The 23,311-nt window shown below is 43.2% G+C and overlaps 1 protein-coding gene and 1 long non-coding RNA gene across 3 annotated transcripts in view; one reads left to right on the top strand and one right to left on the bottom strand.

Moving 5' to 3' along the window:
• Positions 1-1,248: 1,248 nt before the first annotated feature.
• LOC119935806 lies at positions 1,249-15,707 on the bottom strand. Its single transcript, XR_005453447.1, has 3 exons — positions 15,400-15,707; positions 9,150-9,195; positions 1,249-1,658 (listed from the first exon to the last, which is right to left on the bottom strand). It is a non-coding gene; the product is annotated as an uncharacterized LOC119935806 (long non-coding RNA).
• Positions 15,622-23,311, top strand: part of PDGFC (platelet derived growth factor C) — a 181,536-nt gene continuing 173,846 nt past the window's right edge. Inside the window, exons 1-2 of one of the 2 annotated variants that reach the window (XM_038755299.1) lie at positions 15,622-15,716; positions 17,049-17,173. In XM_038755299.1, coding sequence (XP_038611227.1) covers positions 17,053-17,173 — 121 coding nt within the window. In that variant the 5' untranslated portion in view covers positions 15,622-15,716; positions 17,049-17,052. Of the gene's footprint in view, positions 15,717-16,833; positions 17,174-23,311 lie in introns of those variants that run through there. The other variant, XM_038755298.1, reaches the window with a different exon arrangement.

Here is a 23,311-nt window from a genome sequence, read left to right as displayed (position 1 = left end):
TAGTCACAGTTGTGATTCTGCTCTATGGACCCATCCTCCCAGCCCTCACTGTCCCAAATGTGAAGAGTAACACATTGATCTAATCACTTTCAGGTGAAAAAAAAATCATGAAGAACCACGGAAATAATTTGCTGGAGCAAACACCCAATTAAGGCCTCTTAATTCCCTTAGTTATTTCTCAACGTTAGTCACAAACATTCATAAACATACAGAATAAAATGCAATCTAGAACTCTGGTATTTTTAAGCCCCATAAAAATGGGATGCAGATATTTTTATAAATTGGAATAGTCAACTACCTTTTATATTTTGCAATTATTCCTGAATTGAGAAATCTTAAATTTTCATAGCATTATTTTATTCTTTAATTCTCTATTTTATGAACATAATATATTGGACCATAATTTGAGCTAGATTTGCAAAAGACTGGATGTTTTAAAATGAACACAGATATTTCCTTTTAGTAAACATATTATAAGTGAATGTGATTTTCCTTGCCTAGAAAATTTCTGTTTCTTTTCTCTCTGAATGGCAAAAGTTCATTAGCAGCATATCATATTGCTTTCTTCCCTGCTAAATTAGGAATATTTACGCTATACAGTGTTGAAAACTGCACGGCCATACTTAAAATGATGCTAACACACATGCTTCACTCCATCATACAGTGAAAAGTGCAAAGAGAGATGAGAACATACAAGGTAAAGAGAAAAAAGGAAGGGAGATAATGTTTCCATCTGATGGGTAAATGAAGCTTACCTGGCTATAGTCACCCCTGTAAGAACCTACTCTCCTTGCTTCTTTCTTTCCAGTTCCTCCAATAGCTCAATTTGGCAAACGCTTTTTGTCTCTATTTTTTGTTACCCACTGAGGACAGGATCCATGTCCACAGCTCTTCATGCAGTTTTCAATGAATGAGGATGGTCAATAAATGTAACTAATCAGTAGCTATTACTACAGTAATATGGTAATAATAGTAACACCAACAATACTTCTGTTACTGCTAATGATAATAATATTTGTAAAGTCCTTACTCTGTGCCCAGTACTGTTCTAAGTGCTGGAGTAGATACACAATAGTCAGATGAGACATATCCTCTGTTCTAAAAGTGAGGAAGAATGGGTATTTAGTCCCCATTTCATAGTTGAGGAATTGAGGAACAGAGAAGTTGAGTGACTTGCCCAATGTCACACACCTGGGAAGTGGCAGAACTGGGATTAAAATCGGATTCCCTGACTCCCGGTGTGGAGGATGGTACTTCTCTAGTACATTCTTGCCTCAGAATTCCTGGCTAAATAACATAATCTCGGGATACCTCTGTCCTTTCCTGGCACTTTTGTTTTCTTCTCTCTTAGCACTAATAATTAGCTCTTAAATTGATCTGTTTTGGGAGCTACAACAAACAAAATAGGATCAAGAGAGTTAAGGGATTTTTGTTTCTTCTTCCCACCTGCTTTCCCAGACCCATTCCTGCAACAGTGGTCTCTCCTGGGCTTCCCCCTACAACGAACCATATGGCAGCTTCAAATATTTTCAGATACTGGACATAATCCTGCAGTCTTGACCTAGACAAAATTCCAGTTGAAGAATTCAGGGGGAGCTTTGCTTCGTGAACACTGAGTAGCTGTGGCCACTGAGTAGGTCTGGAGACAGTGAGGTAGTCTAAAAGAAATCCAAAATAGCAGGAGTTATTGAAATAGTATTCTTATTTTAAATTCCCTTTAATAGATAACAGTAAAGTGATATTCATTTTCAAATGTCTTTTCTCATCTGGATCTGTGACAGGATGACTTTTCTTACCCTGTTGGTAAGAAAAAAGTATCAGCGGTTACTTTGGAGAAAATATTTTGGTATATAACACAGCCTTACTGCACTTTTAATGTGATTTCTCTTCTGTTAAACACTGTTTGGAAAGAGAAGGAATTTGCTAAAAATGAATTGCTCCTGTAAATGATCAAAACAAACTTCTATAAAATACCTACCACATTCTTCATTTGGTAAAAGAGTCATGAAAAAGTGAATCCACAAATGTAACCCGAACAGCCAAAATATACTTAGTAGGTGTCAAGCACTTTTCTAAACCCTGGGGTAGATACAAGTTAATCAGGTTAGACACGGTCCCTGCCCAGAAGGGGCTTACAGCCTAAGAAAGGAAAAACAGGTATTGAATCCTCATTTTACAGATGATGAATCTGAGGCACAGAGAAGTTAAGTGACTTGCTCAAGGTCACACAGCAGGCAATTAGCAGAGCTGGGATTAGAACCCAGGTCCTCTTTCCACTAGGCCACATTGCTCCTCATGCCTAAGTAACTTGCACAATGGTGGGATTGGAATCTGAACCTTTCACGAGAAGCAGTGTTGCCTAGTGGAAAAACCAGGAACCTGGGAGTCAGAGAACTTGGTTCTAATTCCAGCTCTGCTGTGTAACCTTAGGTAAATCAATTAACCTCCCTGTGCCTCAGTTACCTCATCTGTAAAATGAAGACTAAATCCTCCTCCCTCCAAATTAGAATGTGAGCCCCATGTGGGACAAGGACTAAATCCAATCTGATAAACTTTTACAACTTTTATCTATCCCAGAGATTAGAACAGTGCTTGACACATAGTAAGCGCTTAACAAATACCATTACAGAGTGGCTCAGTGGAAAGAGCCCGGGCTTGGGAGTCAGAGGTCATGGGTTCTAATGCCAGCTCCGCCACTTGTCAGGTTTGTGACTTTGGGCAAGTCACTTAACTTCTCTGTGCCTCCGTTACCTCATCTGTAAAATGGGGATTAAGAGTTTGAGCCCCATGTGGGACAACCTGATTACCTTGTACCCCCCCAGCGCTTAGAACAGTGCTTTGTGCATAGTAAGCGCTTAACAAATGCCATCATCATTATTATTATTATTATCATTAATAAAAAAAGCTCACACACCACTAGTCTCGGCTCTGACATTATCTCAGAAGCCGTAACACAGCAACCTGTTATCTTGGTTAACAGAGAGCATTGTAGGCACTTCTGGCATTTCGGGCCCAATTCCCAAACCACTGTTCCCAGAATCCAGACAGGCCAGCAGTATGGGAGCAAATGGGCTTTCAGCACTTCAGGTCACCAGCTTTCAATTTGGCTACTCCATGGCCAATCAAGAAGCGTACCAAGAAAGCCCACCTTATCTATGAACCTGCTTGCTTTATTTTCACAAATTAAATCTAGCATTATCAAGGCAAACTGTGCTGAATTACAACTAAAACTACTAGTTACTATGTCTCGTTGAACAGGACGGAAATTGAAGCAGGGATTGCAATGAATTATTAAGTATTATGCAAAATCCATTTTGATTTTTTTTTCCAAACTGCTGTTCAGTTTGCCTGTGTAGACACAGCCTTGATTTCTTTTAGGTTCTGGAGTCCCTGTTTTCTTCTTGACCAAGCTATTGGTAAGGATGGAATTATTTTAATCATGCCTTGTCTATATTTATTTGCATTTGGAAGATGCATCGAGAAGTTTTGAGAGATTGGAAATATAAAATAGTGTATTAGAATAAAATGGCATTGGCATAATTCAGAAGTTTCATTTTGCAATTAAGTCAAAAGACCTGTTTATTTTCTGTGAAATAATGGGTTGTTCTAAACCCAAACCTAAAACCTAAATGCCTAATCTCTACCTCTTCCCTAGTATCGCTCTTTACTAACCATAATTCCTGCTCTAATAGGTTCAGCGAATTGGTTTGTTCATGATTGAACAATGATTTTACCAATGTCAATGCAATGTACTGGTATATTCCCCTCTACCTTAGTCTTGTTTATCTCTCTGCCCACCGTTTACCTACATCCTCTCCCTCCTCCTTCATATATGACAGACCCCTACTCTCCCCACCTTCAAAGTCTCATTAAAATCATATCTCCTCCAAGAGGCCTTCCCTGATTAAGCACTCTTTTCCTCTACACCCTCTCCCTTTTGCATTGTTTATGAATTTGGATCAGTACCCTTTAAGCACTTGATATTCACTCCACTATGAGCCTAAAGCACCTTTGAACACATCTGTAATTAACCGATTAATCTATCTCCCCTTCTAGACTGTAAGTTCCTGTGGCAAGGGAATGTGGCTACCAATTTTCCTACAATAAACACTTAATAAATAGCATTGATTGATTTTAAGTGATTTACAAAATGAACTGCTTGGCATCATCTTCAAAAATGAAGGGCAGCTCTCTTATCTTCTCCTTGAGGTGGCAATTTTTACTTTATCTGCTTAGTGGATCCCTACCCTAGTAGCTGTAGTAGTATTTATTAAGTACTTACTGTGTGCAGAGGGCTACATTAAACTCTGAGATAAAATACTCAAGTGGGAGTTAGACCTAGTCCCTGGCCCTCATATAGGTAGGAATAGCAAATTATTATTATTACTACTACTATTTAAGCACTTATTATGTGCCAGGCACTGTATTGAGCACTGGGATAGATACAAGGTAATTGGGTTGGATACAGTCCCTGTCCCACATAGGGCTCACAGTCTTAATCGACAAATTCGGCATCAAATTTAATTTTTGTGGGTCTGATATTTAAAAACTACTCCCAAAGTTGAATTAAGAAAGACACCAAAGTTCCTGATTTTGGCATGAAGGCATGGTTTTTAAAAATAGGAGAAAATGGTAGAGCAATGTGACAGGGCTCATGTCGATTTGAGCCTTGTAAGTGCAGGAGGGATGTAATGTAAAATCTCCTCAAGTTCTCTCAGCCTTCCTGCTGCGAATACTAACAAGGGTGCAACTACACTGTATTATGTTGACTTCTTAGTGGTGAAGTGACACTGCTCGCTACCTTACAAAGGCCAGCAGTTCTCTAAAGGGGCTGAATTTGAAACAATGCCCACAAAGTGAAAGAGTCTGTCTCCCATGACCTCTAAAACAAGAGGGTCACCAGCCCCCAAAGGAGAAGGCATAGCTATGTCTTGACCTCTCTGCTGTGATTTGTCATATTGGAGTCCGCAACCGTTATACACGGCAATTGAATTTGAGAAACTTTGGTCCAGAAAAAATGATGTCAGGGTTTTAAGGGTACGATGAGTCTGATCCAATTCAGAATAGATTCACGTCTTTCATGTTTATAGGTGAGGCTACCGTCTGCCTGATTTCCCATGCTTCTTGTGTGGCTTTACTGACCAGTAAGAGGCTGGCAGCCCCTTTGACACTAGCTCTATGCACCATATGACCTTTGGTTAAAAGTAACCCTGCTTTTAGAATCCATCACTGTTACTGGCCCTCTCCCCCTCACTCCCCGCAACTGCATCTCTTCCATTCTAATCTGTTTACCTAGTGAAATTTGTTTGCTTCTGTAAATATCTGAGACTATACATCTCCAAAATATTTATTTGGTTTTACTTAATGAATCGGTCATCCTTATTCAGCATTTACTGTGTACAGAGCACTGTACTAAGTGCTTGGGTGAGTACGGTATAACAGAGTTGGTAGACATGTTCCCTGCCGACGAGAAGCTTAGTCTAAAGGGGGAGACAGATATTAAAATAAATTATGGCTATGTCCATAAGTACTGAGGGCTGATGGCTGCTGAATAAAAAATACAAATCCAAGCGCAAGGGTAACACAGAAGGAAAATGAGGGCTATGTTGATGTCTTGGAGGAGAGATGTGCTCTTAGTACAGTGCCTGGCATATAATAAGCACTTACCAAATACTGGAATTATTACTATGTGTTTTAATAAGGCTTTGAAGGTGGGAAGAGTGGTGGTTTTTTCACATATGAAGGGGGAGAGAGTTCCAGGTCAAGCAGGACATGGGCAAGGGGTCAGTGGCAAGATAGATGGGATCAAGATACAGTGAATGGGTTGGCATTAGAGAAGTCACGTGACTGTGCTGAGCTGCAGTAGGAAATCATCAAGGTACTCTGTAGCATTTCCCCTAGTGCCTAAAACAGTGTTCCGAGCTCAGCAAATTGTGTTAATTGACTTAATTAGCCCACTCTTTTGGTATCCTGCTACTGTCCATAGCAAACACATGATCGACTTAAGAAAGCTGAATCAGATAACTGTTAAGAACTTACTATGTACCATGCACTGAACTAAGTGCAGGGGTAGATACAAGAAAATCAGCTGACCACACAGTCAGAGAGCAATCAAGTATTTAATCCTCAATTTATAGATGAGGAAACTGAAACATAAATATTTTGTTGTCAAACAGTAGGCAAGTGGTGGAGCTGGGATTAGTTCCCTGTCTCCCAGGCCTGTGCCCTTTCCACTAGGCAACATTGTTTCTCATTTTCCATTATTATTCAGCATTTATTAAACAATCAGTCAACTTGAATTCAGTCATCTATTTTCCTGCCTAGGTATTTGGCTAAATTTCAATACCTGAAAACTCAAGAATTCCTGCTACGGTGATCATATGCAAAGGAGGGGCCTATTACTGACTTATTTTGTGAACCATGATCACGAAGGAGCAGGTGAGGAGCAAAACTTTCAAACTGGACTCCAGTTTTCCCCTGACCTTACCCACTTCTACACCAAAGAAACCCAAAAGCACCATGGTCTAGGCCCTAGGAGTCAGAGAACCTGGGTTCTAATTCCAGCTTCACCACCTGCCTGCTGTATGAACTTGGGCAAGTTACTTCTCCATGCTTCAGTTTCCTCATCTGCAAAACGGGGATTAAATCTCTACTCTCCTTCCCCTTTAAACTGTGAGCCCTATATCAGGCAGAGACTGTGTTCAACCTGATGATCTTGTGTCTTTCCTAGTGCTTGGCACACAGTAAGCACTTAACAAGTACCAGAGTTATTATGATAATTATAACATGCACTCCTTTGACCATACTCCCCTGTAGGAACCTGGGGAGCTGGAGAGAAGATCGCAGGTTTGGCAATTCAAGTCAGGACATTTTCTCAAACTGCTTTCTCTTCCTCTCTGGAAATTCTAGCTTGTGAGACATGACAAAACTTTGCCAAGTAACCCGCTCCCCACTCCTCTGGTGGGCTTCCCCAACAGTGTCATGCTCTTCTGGATTGCAGCTGCTGAAAAAGAACCGAGGTGGAGAAAATTAATTTTCTCTGCATACCCCTTACTCTTAAGGAGATTAAAAAGTTAGGAATGTTGGCTGGAAGAGGAAAGATGGGAGAAGGAAAATAAAAGAGGAAAGATAAAGGAACAGAGGTGTCTGCTTTTTGTTTTCTTTGTCAAGAATTTTTAAAAAAGCACATGCAAGGTGAAGTTTTGTAATGAATAAGTCAACATAAAGGTCAGCTTGAGCAGCACTTTGGTTGTGCAGGCTTTAACTGTATTTTACTCCGCTAGGCAAATGGAAGTCACGAGTAGTTCGGTTGAAACATCATATGGATTCTGGGAATTTTGGATGTTTTAGCCGGCTTCATCCATGACCTGTGTGTTGGACAGAAGTTTAGGGCGAGGGAAGTAAAGTATGTAAGTACCATCTGCTGGATCCACTAAGCAAAAGGAAGTAGAAAGTGAAACTTATACAGCTTTTTTTTTTTACAGACAAAATGCCAATGCAGAGTTACAGTATCTTTGTTAATGAGGATATGAAAAATGGGGGGCAAGTAAGGGAACAGTCAGCCCTTTTTATGAAAATTTTTCTAGTAGACTGCTTGGGCAAATCTAATTCTTAGCATCAGTTAATCTATCAGTGGTATTTAGTGAGTACCAAACTGACTGTAGGAACCAGTATGCTAGAAACAAAACACATGTTCCTTGCTCTCAAAGAGTTTACAATCTAAGTCACTGCTTGTGTGGAGCACCAAGCAAGCTTTACCCACAGCTTCCAGCTAGCATTGCAAGTCTTTCCAGACCCTCAATCATGCCCCTTCACTCCACTGTCTCCACAAAGTTTTGGGAATCCTCAGAGTCCTGGTAAATTGGAAGCAATGTGCAGGAAGCCCACATGCAGCAGCTGTTTATCAGAGGGGGGCACTTACTAGGCCAAATCCCATGGCCAAAAATGCAGGCATGCATGGACTGAACACAGTGTTTTGAGTGAAACGGAAGATGAATTTTGTTGAAGTCTCAGGATTTTTAGGTCACAGACATGGTCTAAAGACAAGGCCAGTACTATTCAAAGGCTAACAGAAATCAATAACATCTAATCAATAAACAAAAATGGGAAAAGAAGTATTTTTTCATAGGAGTCACTCTACCCTTTCTATTAAGTAGTTTGTTCAGTACTCCCCAGTTCCAGATGCATCAATATTTTAAGGTCTCACCCCTCAGTCACCACATTTTTAGTAGCTAAACCCCTGTAAACACCATCAATTCTTATTATTTAGGAACAGATTATCTAGTTGGTGGATTATCTAGCCCTTTGTTTGGTTTTTTCTTCTTCTTCTTTCCCACCGCCTGCTTTGGAAAATTTCAGTGCTCATTAGCACCTCCACCAGCAGGTGGGGGGAGAAGTTAAAGGATTCAATAATCCCCATCCCCCATTACTATGAACAATTGAGGATTGGCTGTAAAGGGGAAGGAGTTAGGCCTTATTGACCACACCTGCATGAGGAGTTTTTTCTTTTTTTGAAAATCACAGAAGAAAAAAATCACTTTGTCAGAATCAGCATGGACTAAACCTGCCTAGGCACTTACCTAACACTAGTATGGACTACACTGTATGAAAAAGTCAGTTTATACCACTATGTTACTAGTCCGGATTCTAGCTTGCTTCAGTATCCAATCAATCATTAGTATTTATTGAGCCTTTAGTATTTATTGAGCCTTTACTATGTTCAGCGCACTTAGTACAAAGTGTTTAGTACAGTGCTTTCCACACGGTAAGTGTTCAATACAAATGAATGAATGAAGTGTACAGAGAACTGTACTATAACCCAGTGACATCAACAAGCTGCCTGATTGACAGGCAGCAACTCCAGGCCTTCCATCCTGCCTGTCCCATCCCATTGACTTCATAGGTGGCCTCAGGATTCCACGATGAATTGAAACCAAAGAGATAAGTAGCAAAAAACAAATTGTTCATTGACTGAATTGGATGGCTTGGTGCTTTAAGAAAGGTGAAGAATCCCACTGAAATGATTTCAACCCGTAACTAGCCAGTCCGGTGCGGTGGGATGTATCAGAGGATGAGCCCGAAAATAATTTGCAGCTTGCTTTATTGACATAAAGAGTTTATGGAGTTGAGGAAGAAAGTAGTCTGATTACCTTATTTCCTGACTCCATAGAAACAGATGACCCTGGACCTGGATACCTTAAGTAAAACAAAAAAATACAGAGAATGTACCATGTAAAATGGGATTTTTTTTACTATAGCATTTCAGTACAGCAAAGTCATGAAATTGATTTTTAATCATGAATTTGAGACTGTATCCAAGGCGGCATGTTCCTTTTTTTTTCTGATTGAGAGAAAAACACCAGCACTGGTCATTCATTGATTTAGTTAGTCATTCAACAGTATTTATTGTACAAAGCCTCACTGTAGGCAAAGTAATGTCCTAGGGCCTGTGCAATGTTGCAAAGGAAGAAAGACTATTTTGGACCTTGGGAAGCCTACAATCTACTGGGAGGGGCTGGACCAGCATATATAAACAACCATAAATACAGATAAAGTATAATAACATCTACTGTAAAAGGTTATATACTGTAACAACTTGTTTCGGTAAATATATGCACACGGTTGGTGATTGTTGAAGGGACTGGAGACAGGTAGGGTTAATCTGAGAGGAAGAGGCTCTCGTAGTGTTTTGAAGAAAGGTCGATAGTTTGGGGAAAAGGAAGGGAAGGTTTTTCTGGTAAGGTTGAGAGCACAGAAAAGGGGGCAAAAAGTTGTGCTCACTAGAGCCTAGAGGAAAGACAACTAATTATTGCAAAGTTTAATCGATGTGAAAAAGAAATAGGCCGTGAGGGTGAAGGAAGGAGAGTGCAAGGGAAGCGTGGGGTTTGAAAATGGTAACACACACTCATGGAGATATGTATCATCCATTTCCCAGAAGGAATGTGGCAAATGTAGTGCAAAGCTTGCTTTCCTTGTGAGCATTCCCGGCTCCACCATTAGGGCCATATTTAAGAGGTGGGTTCTTAAGTGTGTAGATCTTCTATAGATAATGTGGCACTGGGCAATGAAAAGCGAACATATGAGGAGGCAGGAAGCACATGGGGTTGATTTAGGATTAGATCACGAATAAGGAAGGAGTAGCACTGTGGGAGGGATTGACAACATTTTCAGAAACAGGAAAAAAAAATCACCAGTTACTTCAGATTTTTCCCTCGGGCAATTTCCACTTTAGGTTCTCTCATAAGGACCTTCGCAAACCACAGGAGCCTCCTGGATTTGATCTGTAGGGGGCCCATCAAAATCACTGGGGAATGACATTTGTGGCAAAGTATGGTTTGTTTCTAGGTTTTTAATACCTTCCGATAGAATGGGGGAAAGACAACAGGGAAAGGAGGAAAGTTCGGCCCTTTTGCAAACAAAGATACGGTCTGACAGATGATTTTTTCAGATGATTTAAATTTCTCTTTCCTTGCAGAGTCAGAGATTGGGAAGAGCAGAATAAGATGCAGTGTGGCTTAGTCAAAAGTGCACAGGACTGGAAGTCAGAGGACCTGGGTTCTAATGCCAGCTCCACCAACTATCAGCTGTGTGATCTTGGGCAAGGCACTTAACTTCTTTGTGACTAGGTTCCCTCAACTGAGTTCCATGTGGGACATGGACTGCATCTAACCTGATTAGCTTGTTTCTGCCCAGTTTAGTACAGTGCCTAGCTTATAGTAAGTGCTTAACAAATGCCATTAAAAAGAAAAAGGAGGTGCCCAGTAGAATGTTTTTCTACATTCCACCCCCTTGTGCGAAAGTTCAGTCCAAGGACAACTCATTAACTCCCACTTGGGAACCTCAGTCAGGTAAGGTAGTAATTGTGATATTTCTTTAGCACTGGGGGAGATTCAAGATGATAAGGTCCCACATGGGGCTCACAGGCTAAGTAGGAGAAACAACAAATATTTAATCACCATTTTGCAGATGAAGGAACTGAGGTACAGAGAAGTTAAGTGACTTTCCCAAGGTCACACAGTTGACAAATCCCAGAGTTGAGATTTCAACCCAAATCCTGACTCCTAAGCCCACACTCTTTCCACCAGGCCAGACTACTTCTTATTCTGCTTTTTTCCATCCAGGACTCTCTCAGCAGAGAAACAAAGGTTTACAACATCTGAAAAAAGGCTTTTAACCTACCATTGGGAACAACTTTCACTTGGCAGGTCTGGAAGGGAGGGCTCTGTGCCCTGATGGGATTCTTGTAGACCACTGCCTGTTATGCCCTGGTGTTCATTATGAATGTATTATTATTATTTAAGTGCTTACTATGTATTGAACACTGCTGTAAATGCTGGGTTAGACACGAGGTCAGACACAGTCCCTGTGCCACATGGGGCTCACAGTTCATCCCACAAGAATCCATTTCTTCTGATTATCTCCTTCCCTCTGATATCACCCAGCCCAACGCTGACAGCTGGAGGGCACAGAGATGGGTTTACATGAGTGTCCTCTGTCCATAGTCTCTCTGGACAGATTGTCACTTTTGACGAGAAGCTGGCAATTTCTCCGCTCCCAAGGATAGGACCCTCCACGACATCTCAGGACTTCTGTACCATCTGGGCATTTGTGAACTCAGAATCACCTATAGTGCTTATGTACATATCTTACACCATTACTGACACGGTCAGATACACATCACCCCTTCCTCTTCCCTTACATCTGTTAATTTTTCTAGTGTCAGTCTTCCATGGCAAGAATATAAACTCTTGAGACTGGGAATCAGCTCCTTTATGCCTATTGCAGTCTCTTAAGTGCCTTATACAGTGCTCTCTGCCCAGGGTAGGAAAGACCACAGGCCTAGGAGTCAGAGGACCAGGGTTCTAAATTCCCTCCATCCCTTGCCTGTTGTGTGACCTTGGACAAGTCACTTCTCTGTGTCTCAGTTTCCTCAACTGTAAAATGGGGCTCGGATACTGCCTCTCCCTACTTGGATTCTGAGCCCCATGTGGGACGGGTTAAGTTGCATTTACCCCTGGGCTTCACACACTTAACACATAAAAAACAAACACTTAAATACGACCATGGCTCATTGGAAAGAGCACGGGCTTAGGAGTCAGAGGTCGTGGGTTCTAATTCCGGTTCTGCCACTTGCTGGCCGTGTGACTTTGGGCCAATCACTTCACTTCTCGGTGCCTCAATTGTCTCATCTGTAAAAAGGGCATTAAGACTGTGAGCCCCACGTGGGACAACCTTACTTTGTATCTCCCCCAGCACTTAGAACAGTGCTTGGCACATAAGCGCTCAATAAATACGACTGAATGAATGAATAAGCTCTTAACAAATACCATCATTTTCAACACTGAGAACACTGCTGGGCACAGAGTAAGAGTTTAATAAAAAAAATCTTTATTATTATCATCATCATCAATCGTATTTATTGAGCGCTTACTGTGTGCAGAGCACTGTACTAAGCGCTTGGGAAGTACAAGTTGGCAACATATAGAGACAGTCCCTACCCAACAGTGGGCTCACAGTCTAAAAGGGGGAGACAGAGAACAAAACCAAACATACTAACAAAATAAAATAAAATAAAATAATTACTAAAGAAGCAGCGTGGCTCAGGGAAAAGAGCACGGGCTTGGGAGTCAGAGGTCGTGGGTTCTAATCCCAGCTCTGCCACTTATCAGCTGTATGACTTTGGACAAGTCACTTAACTTCCCTGTGCCTCAGTTACCACATCTGGGAAATGGGGATTAAGACTGTGAGCTCTCTGTGGGACACCTGATTGCCCTGTATCTACCCAGTGCTTAGAACAGTGCTTGGCGCCTAGTGTTTAAAATACCAAAATTATTATTATTATTCCGATTGACCGTTCCGCATTAATGCCTCCGTCTCACCACCAGCCAGCAGGCGATGCCCACGGAATCTAGGGGGCAGCTGCCAATTAAGGGTGACGAGAAGTTAAAATACTTTTGTCAGTTCCCCTCCCCTGCCCCGTTCCCACTTCCCTTTTATTGTATTTTTTTTTTTTTTTTGTTGTTGTTCCTTAAACACCTTTCTCATTTGCCATTGCAAGAGTGGGGGTGGAGTGGGGGATTCCGTGCGGATCAGACTGAGGGAGCGTATCTGTTGCTGAATTGTAATTTCCCAGCGTTGAGCAGAGTGCTCTGCACACAGTCGGCGCTCAAAAAATTCGATGGAACCCCTCTTGGTGGGGTTGCGACACCTGTTCGCTCAATCGTATTTATTGAGCGCTGACTGTGTGCAGGGCACTGTACTAAGCGCTTGGGTCCAGTTGGCAGTCGTAGTGTTGCTCGGCAGGCTGCAACTCGTGCATTGCACAGCGTCTCCGCCCTCCCCGGGCCAGTGCGTGCATGCATACACACACACACACACACACACACACACACACACACACACACACACACATATACATGCATACACATACATGCATTCATTCATTCATTCGTATTTATTGAGCGCTTACTGTGTGCAGAGCACTGTACTAAGCGCTTGGGAAGTACAAGTTGGCAACATATAGAGACGGTCCCTACCCAACAGTGGGCTCACAGTCTAGAAGGGGGAGACAGAGAACAAAACCAAACATATTAACAAAATAAAATAAATAGAATAGATATGTACAAGTAAAATAGAGTAATAAATATGTACAAACCTATATACATATATACAGGTGCTAGTCTCCCTGGACTCGATAATTCAGAAGGCACCGTTTCTTAGGACATTCATTCATTCATTCAATTGTATTTATTGAGCGCTTACTGTGTGCAGAGCACTGTACTAAGCGCTTGGGAAGTGCAAGTTGGCAACATATAGAGACGGTCCCTACCCAACAGTGGGCTCACAGCCTAGAAGGGGGAGACAGAGAACAAAACCAAACATATTAACAAAATAAAATAAACAGAATAGATATGTACAAGTAAAATAAATAAATAAGTAGAGTAATAAATACGTACAAACATAGATACAGATGCTATTCTCCCTGGACTCGATAATTCAGAAGGCACCGTTTCTTAGGACATTCATTCATTCATTCATTCAATTGTATTTATTGAGCTCTTACTGTGTGCAGAGCACTGCACCAAGCACTGGGGAAGTGCAAGTTGGCAACATGTAGAGACGGTCCCTACCCAACAGTGGGCTCACGATCTACAGCCTACTCCCCCCCTCTTTTAGACTCCCCCCTCCTTTTAGACTGTGAGCCCACTGTTGGTTGGGACTGTCTCTATATGTTGCCAATTTGTACTTCCCAAGCGCTTAGTACAGTGCTGTGCACACAGTAAGCGCTCAATAAATACGATTGATTGATTGATAGATAGAAGGACATGGACTCTGCGAGAATGTGATCCGGCGCCCTGTGGGATTTTACTACATTGACATTTTCAAAATTTTTTTTAAATTATAATGCATGCATCATAATTAATTAATTATAATCAATTAATTATATATAGAATTATAATATATAATATAATTATAATATATATAATATATAATTATAGTTTATTAATTAATTATATATACACATTTCCCATCTGCCGCCGCCTTTTCCGCGCTCCCCTAGGCCCAGCAGCTCCGTCGGTGGGGGTGCAGGCTGCCTCGGCTACCCGCCTCCTCCTCCTCTTCCTCCTCCCCCTCTCGGCCGCGGAAATGCAGAGGCGTGCATGCATACACACATATATACATGCATACACATATATACATGCATACACATATATACATGCATACACATACATGCATGTATGCATACACACCAATCAATCGTATTTATTGAGCGCTTACTATGTGCAGAGCACTGTACTAAGCGCTTGGGAAGCACAGATTGGCAACACAGAGAGCCAGTCCCTACCCAACAGTGGGCTCGCAGTCTAAAAGGGGGAGACAGAGAACAACACCAAGCATACTAACAAAATGAAATGAATAGAATAGATATAAAATAAATAGAATAGATCTATTTATTCTATTTAGAATAAATAGAATAGATATGTGTAGGCATACACCTACATGCATGGAGGCATACACCTACATGCATGGAGGCATACACCTACATGCATGCAGGCATACACCTACATGCATGTAGGTGTATGCCTACATGCATGTAGGTGTATGCCTACACATATTTATTTATTCTATTTATTCTATTCATATTTATTTATTCTAAATAGAATAGATATGTGTAGGCATACACCTACATGCATGCAGGCATACACCTACATGCATGCAGGCATACGCCTACATGCATACAGGCATACGCCTACATGCAGGTAGGCATACGCCTACATGCATGTAGGCATACGCCTACATGCATGTAGGCATGCACATATATGCATGCAGGCATGCACATATATGCATGTAGGCATATACATGCATGTATGCACACACATATATATGCACATTTCCCACCTGCCGCCGCCTTTTCTGTGCTCCCCCAGCCCCAGCAGCTCCGTCGGTGGGTGTGCAGGCTTCCTCGGCTACCCGCCTCCTCCTCCTCCTCCTCCTCTTCTTCCTCCTCCTCCCCCTCTCGGCCGCGGAAATACGGAGGCAGCCGAAAGGGGCGGGTAGAGTAGACTGGCCGCCCCGGAGGGGAGCTTGCCCGGTCCCGGGGCAGCGGAGCAGGGCTGGGCGGGGAGGAGAGGGGGCTACCATGGGGACCGGCCGAGCGGCTGCCGCGCCTCTTTGACTTGAGAAGGAAGAAGGAGCAAAAAGCCCGCCCAAACCAGGTGAACTTCGGTGGCGGGGAGGGACGCTGGATATAGCCTTTTAGACTGTCAGCCCACTGGTGGGTAGGGACTGTCTCTATATCTTGCCAACTTGTACTTCCCAAGCGCTTAGTCCAGTGCCCTGCACACAGTAAGCGCTCAATCAATACGATTGATTGATCTCTGTTGCCAACTTGTACTTCCCAAGCGCTTAGTCCAGTGCTCTGCCCGCAGTAAGCGCTCAATAAATGATTGATTGATTGATCTCTGCTCCCCTTCCCCGGCCAGCTCGGCCTGGACTCTCCCCACCTGCCCCCAACCAGGCCTTCTGTACAGTATTCCTCCCTCCGGGGGCGGGCCGCGGTTGGCAGCTCGCCCGTTGATCAGCCAATCAATCAATCGTATTTATTTCATTTTTCAAGGCCCTGCCGAGAGCTCACCTCCTCCAGGAGGCCTTCCCTGACTGAGCCCCTTCCTTCCTCTCCCCCTCGTCCCCCTCTCCATCCCCCCATCTTACCTCCTTCCCTTCCTCACAGCACCTGTATATATGTTTGTACACATTTATTACTCTATTTTACTTGTACATATCCATTCTATTTATTTTATTTTGTTAGTATGTTTGGTTTAGTTCTCTGTCTCCCCCTTTTAGACTGTGAGCCCAACGTTGGGTAGGGACTGTCTCTATAGGTTGCCAATTTGTACTTCCCAAGCGCTTAGTACAGTGCTCTGCACATAGTAAGCGCTCAATAAATACGATTGATGATGATGATTTAGTGAGCGCTTGCTGTGTGCAGAGCACTGTACTAAGCGCTTGGGAAGTACAAGGTGGCAACCTAGAGAGACAGTCCCTACCCAACAGTGGGCTCACAGTCTAGGAGTTGATAGGCCCCAGCCTCTTCGCCCCGCTCCCCGGGGGGTCGCCCCGTTTGTGCCCCCCGGGGCTGACAGGTGCTCCGACTCGCCAAGTGACCCGCCCACCCTCTCTGGGCCCGCGGTGGGTCGAGCGCCCTTTTTTTTTAGCCCCCCTCCTGCTCCTCCTCCTCCTCCTCCTCCTCCCATCCCCTCGCCCCTTCGACACATTTCGGGAGCCTGCAGATCCGGGGAAGCTGGTGCGGGGCCAGACTACGCTTTGATCCCTCCAGCAGAAAAAAAAAAAGCGCAGGAAAAGGGCTGGAGGAAAAAAAAAAGTTTTGGATGGGATGATGTGGAAACTACCCCGCGATTCCCCGCTGCCAGAGGAGGCTGAAGACTTTTTCTCCAGCGCAGCCTTCTGTGGGTGGTGGTGAAAAGGGGGCCTGGGGCTTGCCGAGCTGAAAGTCCCGTGTGTCTGTGTGATCTCTCCTCCCAAATCAGCCAAATGCTCCTCTTCGGGTTCCTCCTGCTGCTGACATCCCTCCCGGCCGGCCGGAGACATGGAGTCCAGGCTGAATCCAATTTGAGTAGCAAATTCCAGCTATCCAGCAACAAGGAGCAAAACGGTAAGCCCCTTTCTTAGTTGTTACCAGGCACGACCATGCATTTTGCGGTCTGTAATTAGGGAGGCCGGTGCCCGTCTTGGAGATCCGGCCCTTTGGGGGCTGCACAAGTAGCCAGCAACTTTGGAAGCCGCCCCAAAGCTCCGACAGGGTAATGCGAGGGCTCCGGCAGCTTCCCCAGCAAAAGAACATCCTGAGATGGGCAACGTCTCGCAGAAACGCCTCTTGCCAAAGCTTTCCCTGCCAAGGGGAGACTTCGCAAACAAACAGCCAAAAAAACTGGCTTTAAAAGTGAAGCCAGAACGAATGAGATCTGGCAAGGCTGACTCCTGCGTTTTGGTTTTTGCCAGTTAAGGAAACTTGTCAGGCCCTTACAGGAACTCTGTAGGTAACGGGGCACCAATTAACAGCCAAAACATAGAGGAAGTGGGTAAAGAAATCCAGAAGCAGGGTGGAAGGTTTTAGGACAACTTAAAATGTTGCTCTTTCTTTCGTGATTTTTTTTTTCTTAAACGTACCCTTGTACCCCAACCTCTCAACTCTCCGGTAGTGTGCTTTTTGTATGTGGTGGTGAATGAGAACTGCGTTTTCTGTGCTGGAAACGAGTTAATCCTGCATAGGAAATGAGAATTACTTTCAGCTTTCAAGTGTACCTGAAATGTTTAGAAAACTCTCAAATGCAAGTTCCCTTGGGCTGGGATTGCCCAGAGCAGGAGAAAGGCTCCTTTCATAAAGTAAGGGCAGCTTCAGGGTGTGTAATTTGCTTAGCCTCTGAACTCCATATGATTTACATTATTCAGATTTCTAAGGGTCTTTTCTCTTGATCTACCGTTATGAAATCATTTAAAAGAATAGTTCGCAAATGGAAATAATACTCCATGTGAAACCACAATGTGAAGGCAGAATGCTTAAAATTAGAATACTAAACACCCTGGTTTGAAGCATTGCCGGTTGCTAGAAAAAAAAGCGCGTGTTTTATGTTCGTGTGTCATTTCTTCAGCATGTAAGAATGTATGTCACCCCTTCAGTATGCAAGAATACCATTATTTTACATTTTCTAGGCCAAACCAACACAAATGCGTACCTTGAAAATCAGGGATGGAGTGTGTAATAGCTTCAAACCACAAAAACTAAAAATATAATTTTAAGGGCCATGGTGGTTCAGAGCTAACAGCTTTGAACTGGGGACTTCAGAAAGTGCTTCTCTAGACTTAAGTACTATGTGTTGAGTCATCTCTAAGACAAAAATGGATAAAATAAGGCTTCCTTGAGCCTTTGGCAGGCGTTATTGAAATTCATAGAATATGTGGCATAGCAGATGACCAAATTTAGCAAGGGAGATTAATATTGTTGCTCCATACTGCTCGCTAATGTGATGACATATGGCACCTGCAGGCTGCCAGGGCTTCTGATCAAAGAAGAGCCCGGGGATCAATCCCTAATCAGAGCAACTGCAGAGGGCCAGAGGAAAGTGATCAAAAGTTAGACCCAGCTTCACTCTGACAGGAGGAGTGATTAGACTAATCTTTATCTGTCTTTAGCTCAGGAGAATATCTGTAATATTTTCCTATAGGAATAACCACTTCCAATCAGATTAGAGAAGCTTAATGACCCAACTGCGGCATACCACTCCTTGCCTGAGGCACATCTGCCCCTTCCATCACTTGCTTCTTGAAATTCCCTCTGGGTTATCTCCCCTCCCCCATTCTCTGTCCCCTCCACCTGTCCCTCCTTCGTTCCAGGTGCCCCCCTGTGAACTCTCACCTCCTGTGCCATCCCAGTCACATATGACTCATGCCATTACCCATGTTTTATGTGTTCTCTCTCTCTTTATCTCTCTCTCTTTCTCTCTCCTCCTACATCCCCATCACCCTTATCCTGTATATCACCTCCGCTGGGCCTCATTATTCCTCCTGGCTATCAAGCCTGCAGACGGGCCGTTGATAAGTGAGGGAGCAAGAGAGGAAGAAAAAGAGCGAAGGTGATTTACAGGTCCTGCAGAGGTGATCTCATGAAATTGGGTTTCCTAGTTACAGACATGACCCAGGGGTAAAATGGCCTGGTTGCTGCCTCCTTAGCTGGCTATTTTTAGTCAAGTTGTTTTTAGTGCTGGGGGATTTAGAAACTGGTCTGAATGTGTAAGCAGTGGAGCGTTGTGTTGGCTAAGGTTCCAGATTTCAGCACATGATTGAGCTATTGGAGGATGCAGAGGACCTGGACATCACCAGGGGGCAGTGTGGAGCTATTTCCCCGCACATGCTCATGATGATCTTCTGCTTCACCACAGTTTCTAGATTTCACAATATGGTACTAGATGATATTTGGACATTACATGTTGGTGGTGGCCAGCGTTCCTGGGGCTGAGTAAAATTGTATTATTGTGCTTTGGTTCATTTACTGATTTGATTGCATCATTACACAGTGCCAGTGTTTCTCTTACTACCAGAGTAAGGACCGTTATTAACTTCCTACTAATTTTTGGTGATCCCCATTCTGTTTGAACATTCTTTTTCCTCTCCTCTGTGCCTCAGAGTTAATATTTACTGCTGAGTAGTTGAGTATATATCTAGAACTGTTCTGGCAGAATCATCTGGGTCCAGAACCCCATAGCCCAGACCAGGTTTAAAGGTCTGAGGTGGGGAAAAGTGATTGTACGCCCAGGAATAATCCAGCCTGAGATCTGGGGAGGATAATTGTTCCCAGAAAGGCCAACGTGAGGGTTTGACTTCTCTGGTGTGACCCCTGGAGTCATTTCAGTCTAAGGCCTCAACCTCAGACCACGGCTGGTACAATGTCCCTGACTTTTTGGGAACCCCCTGATTGGTCTTGTTTTGATGAAAGTGCTCCTTTTCCTGTATTTCTCACCCCACCATCACTTTCCCTCCTTGTTTGTCAGCTATAACTAGTATAGGATTGAATTTAGAGGTTTAACTAAAACTGGAGTGGCCTTGGAAACCCAGTGAGCTCAACAGGTGTTGGCACTTGAACATTTGAGGGCATGTCCAGGGGAATAACACTTAACATTTCTTTTTTTTTTTTTGTAGTATCTTAGGACACTGGTCTGTCTTTTGTTTTTTGTGTTTTGTTTTTGTTTTGTGGGGGGTTTTTGTTTGTGGTTTTTTTTTTTTTTCGTGGGCATGGCCTAGTGGAAAGAGCATGGGCCAGGAAAGCAGGACTTGGGTTGTAATTCCAGCTCTGCCACACGTCTGCTGTGTGATCTCAGGCAAGTCACTTAACTTCTCTGTGCATCAGTTACCTCATCTGTAAAATGGGGATTAAGACTATGGGATGGGGACTGTGTTCAATCTGATTACCTCATATCTACCCCAGTGCTTAGAACAGTGCTTGGCACATAGTAAGGGCATGACAAATACCACAATTATTGTTACTCTGGACTTCAGCTTAGGGTTAATTTAGGGTGCTTCCAAGTAATTCCCGACCCTCATACAGTGTGGCCTCCAGCTCCTATTCCCTGTTTACCATGCTACAATTCTGGGGGAATGTGCTCAGTACTTTTGAGATCTGACTTAATGAAGTACATAGGAAAAGTGAATTTGAAGTTCTTTTTCGAGCCCTGGCATGGATTCGAGCTTTTCAGAGAAAAAACTGCTAGGGAATCCTTCTTTGATAATGATCAGATTCAGGGTATGTAGAAGGCAACAAAGAATAAAACTGCCCCACAAATTTAGAAACAGAATTTTAAGTAACTTAGACATGTAGCTATCAGTCAAACTTAAAAATTGGCACGTCATTCATTCAATCATATTTATTGAGTGCTTACTGTGTGCAGAGCACTGTACTAAGCGCTTGGGAAGTACAAGTTGGCAACATATAGAGACGGTCCCTACCCAACAGCGGGCTCACAGTCTAGAAGGGGGAGACAGACAACAACACAAAACATATTAACAAAATAAAATAAATAGAATAGTAAATATGTACAAGTAAAATAAATAGAGTAATAAATCTGTACAAACATATATACAGGTGCTGTGGGGAGGGGAAGGAGGTAAGGCAGGGGGGATGGGGAGGGGGAGAGGAAGGTGGGGGCTCAGTCTGGGAAGGCCTCCTGGAGGAGGTGAGCTCTCAGTAGGGCTTTGAAGGGAGGAAGAGAGCTAGCATGGTGGATGTGCAGAGGGAGGGCATTCCAGGCCAGGGAGAGGATGTGAGCCGGGGGTCGACGGCGGGACAGGTGAGAACGAGGCACAGTGAGGAGGTTAGCGGCAGAGGAGCGGAGGGTGTGGGCTGGGCTGTAGAAGGAAAGAAGGGAGGTGAGGTAGGAGGGGGCGAAGTGATGGAGAGCCTTGAAGCCGAACGAAACTAAAATAAACTTGGTTGGACCAATAACCAGCAGCATTCAGTGGCACATGGAAGTCTATCTGGGTAGGTATGTTCCCATTCTTTAGTTTAAAATTATTTTTGCTGTCAGTCAATCAAAAGTATTCAATCCTATCTCTTTCTGAACAAAATTTCTATGGTGATTAGAAGCCCTGGTCAGACTAGTTTAAACTTGATTTAATTAAAAGGGATTTTTACACTCTGCTGATTGTGTGGTGTTTAGCTAGAGGCAGATTTAAAACTCCCGTGAAGTTAGAAAAGTGGATTTTAAAATAAATCAACTTTTCCCTGTACCTTGACAATGATCTCCTGCTCTCATTAAAATACAGTATTGTATTTCAATTAAAGAACTAGTTGAGCCCAACATTAATATGAGCCCAACATTAATACATGAGATCCAGCTGGCAAATGAGAGTGTGTAATATTCAGGATCTACCCAGTTGGCCTACAATCGGGTCAACTTTTCATTTTGAGCGAGGGAACCTCCAGAGGGTCAGGCCAATGAGTGGAGAAAGTGGAACAAGAAAGTGAAAAAAGCAGGAAGTGCTGGGGTCAGAGTCATCCGGGAGCATCCATTCCCAACATGTATTCGGCCCCCAGACCATTCATTCAATTGTATTTATTGAGCTTGCTGTGGGCCGAGCACTGTACTAAGCACTTACTGTGTCCCCAGATGACCCACCAGTTTGGCAGTAAGATGGCCACTTGCCTTGCCACCCAGAGCGCCTGTGAGACTGAAAGGTAGAGTTGCCATCTTGGCCCCAATTTCCATTTTTCTCCTGCCATTTGTGGATAGGACAAGTCCATCTGTCTAAAAAGGTGTAGGAGCAAAACAAATGGTTTCATCCTTTCAACGCCAGTCCTATGGGAGTAATGGCTTCCGTCATTCCCATGGAGCTGCCACCTCAGTCAAGTTGCTTTTTATGAATATGATATCACAATGTAGATTTTTGCAGACAATTCGCAGCAAGTAAAACCCACAACTTGAGGGTGTTTTTCCAGGACTGCCAAAATGTTGGCTGCTGTGGGGCCTGTATATCTCCAAGATAAACTATTTAAAGTGATCAGCACTATTTTTCCTTTTGGCAGAGTTTATCTGGTTTGATTCGTGAGACCAAGTTGTAAATCTACCTGGCTCACAGAATTCTAAATGTTTGAAGTTTTACAAGACTTGCCCCTTTCATTCCTTTGAGTTGCATCTGAAAGATAAGATTTGTGATGTGAAGTCTCATTCTTGGAAAATTACAATAAAAATGACTGTTTAGATGGATTGCATGGATATGTGTTCCATTTGGAAAGAGAGAGGAGTTGAAGGTATTTCAATAGAGAATTAGCCCTGATAAAAGTTTTAAGAAAACTTTTAAATGCACCAGTACTGTATGTGACTCATTTTAGAGAAATGTCTTCCATCTTTTCCCCCAATGCATATCTGACTTATTCCTTTTACATTTTTCTTCATTCCTTCCTATCATCCACCTATATACACAGCCTTTTCTTCCTTCTTGCACTGAAGTTGAAGTAGATGAGTTAGTGTCTGATAGCTTTGGTGGTACTAAGAATGGGTCAATTTGCACTTGACAGTTTGCTCTTTCCCCCTCCTCATTTACCTCATTACCAATTTGAGCCCAGGTGATGTTGCTGAAGTGGGCTTGGCAGGTTTAAAAGCAGTAGAGCCTATTTGTAGGATCACATATAGGCTCAGAACACTTCATAGCTTCACTACATTTCTAGAATTGAAAGTCACTGAATTTAATTCCCCTCCCGCTCCCACCCCCCATGTATTTTCCAGTGCTTAGTACAGTGCTC

Source organism: Tachyglossus aculeatus, chromosome 12, assembly GCF_015852505.1.
Source record: "Tachyglossus aculeatus isolate mTacAcu1 chromosome 12, mTacAcu1.pri, whole genome shotgun sequence".
Classification (NCBI taxonomy): Eukaryota; Metazoa; Chordata; class Mammalia; order Monotremata; family Tachyglossidae; genus Tachyglossus; species Tachyglossus aculeatus.
This window is presented reverse-complemented; position numbering and strand designations above follow the sequence as displayed.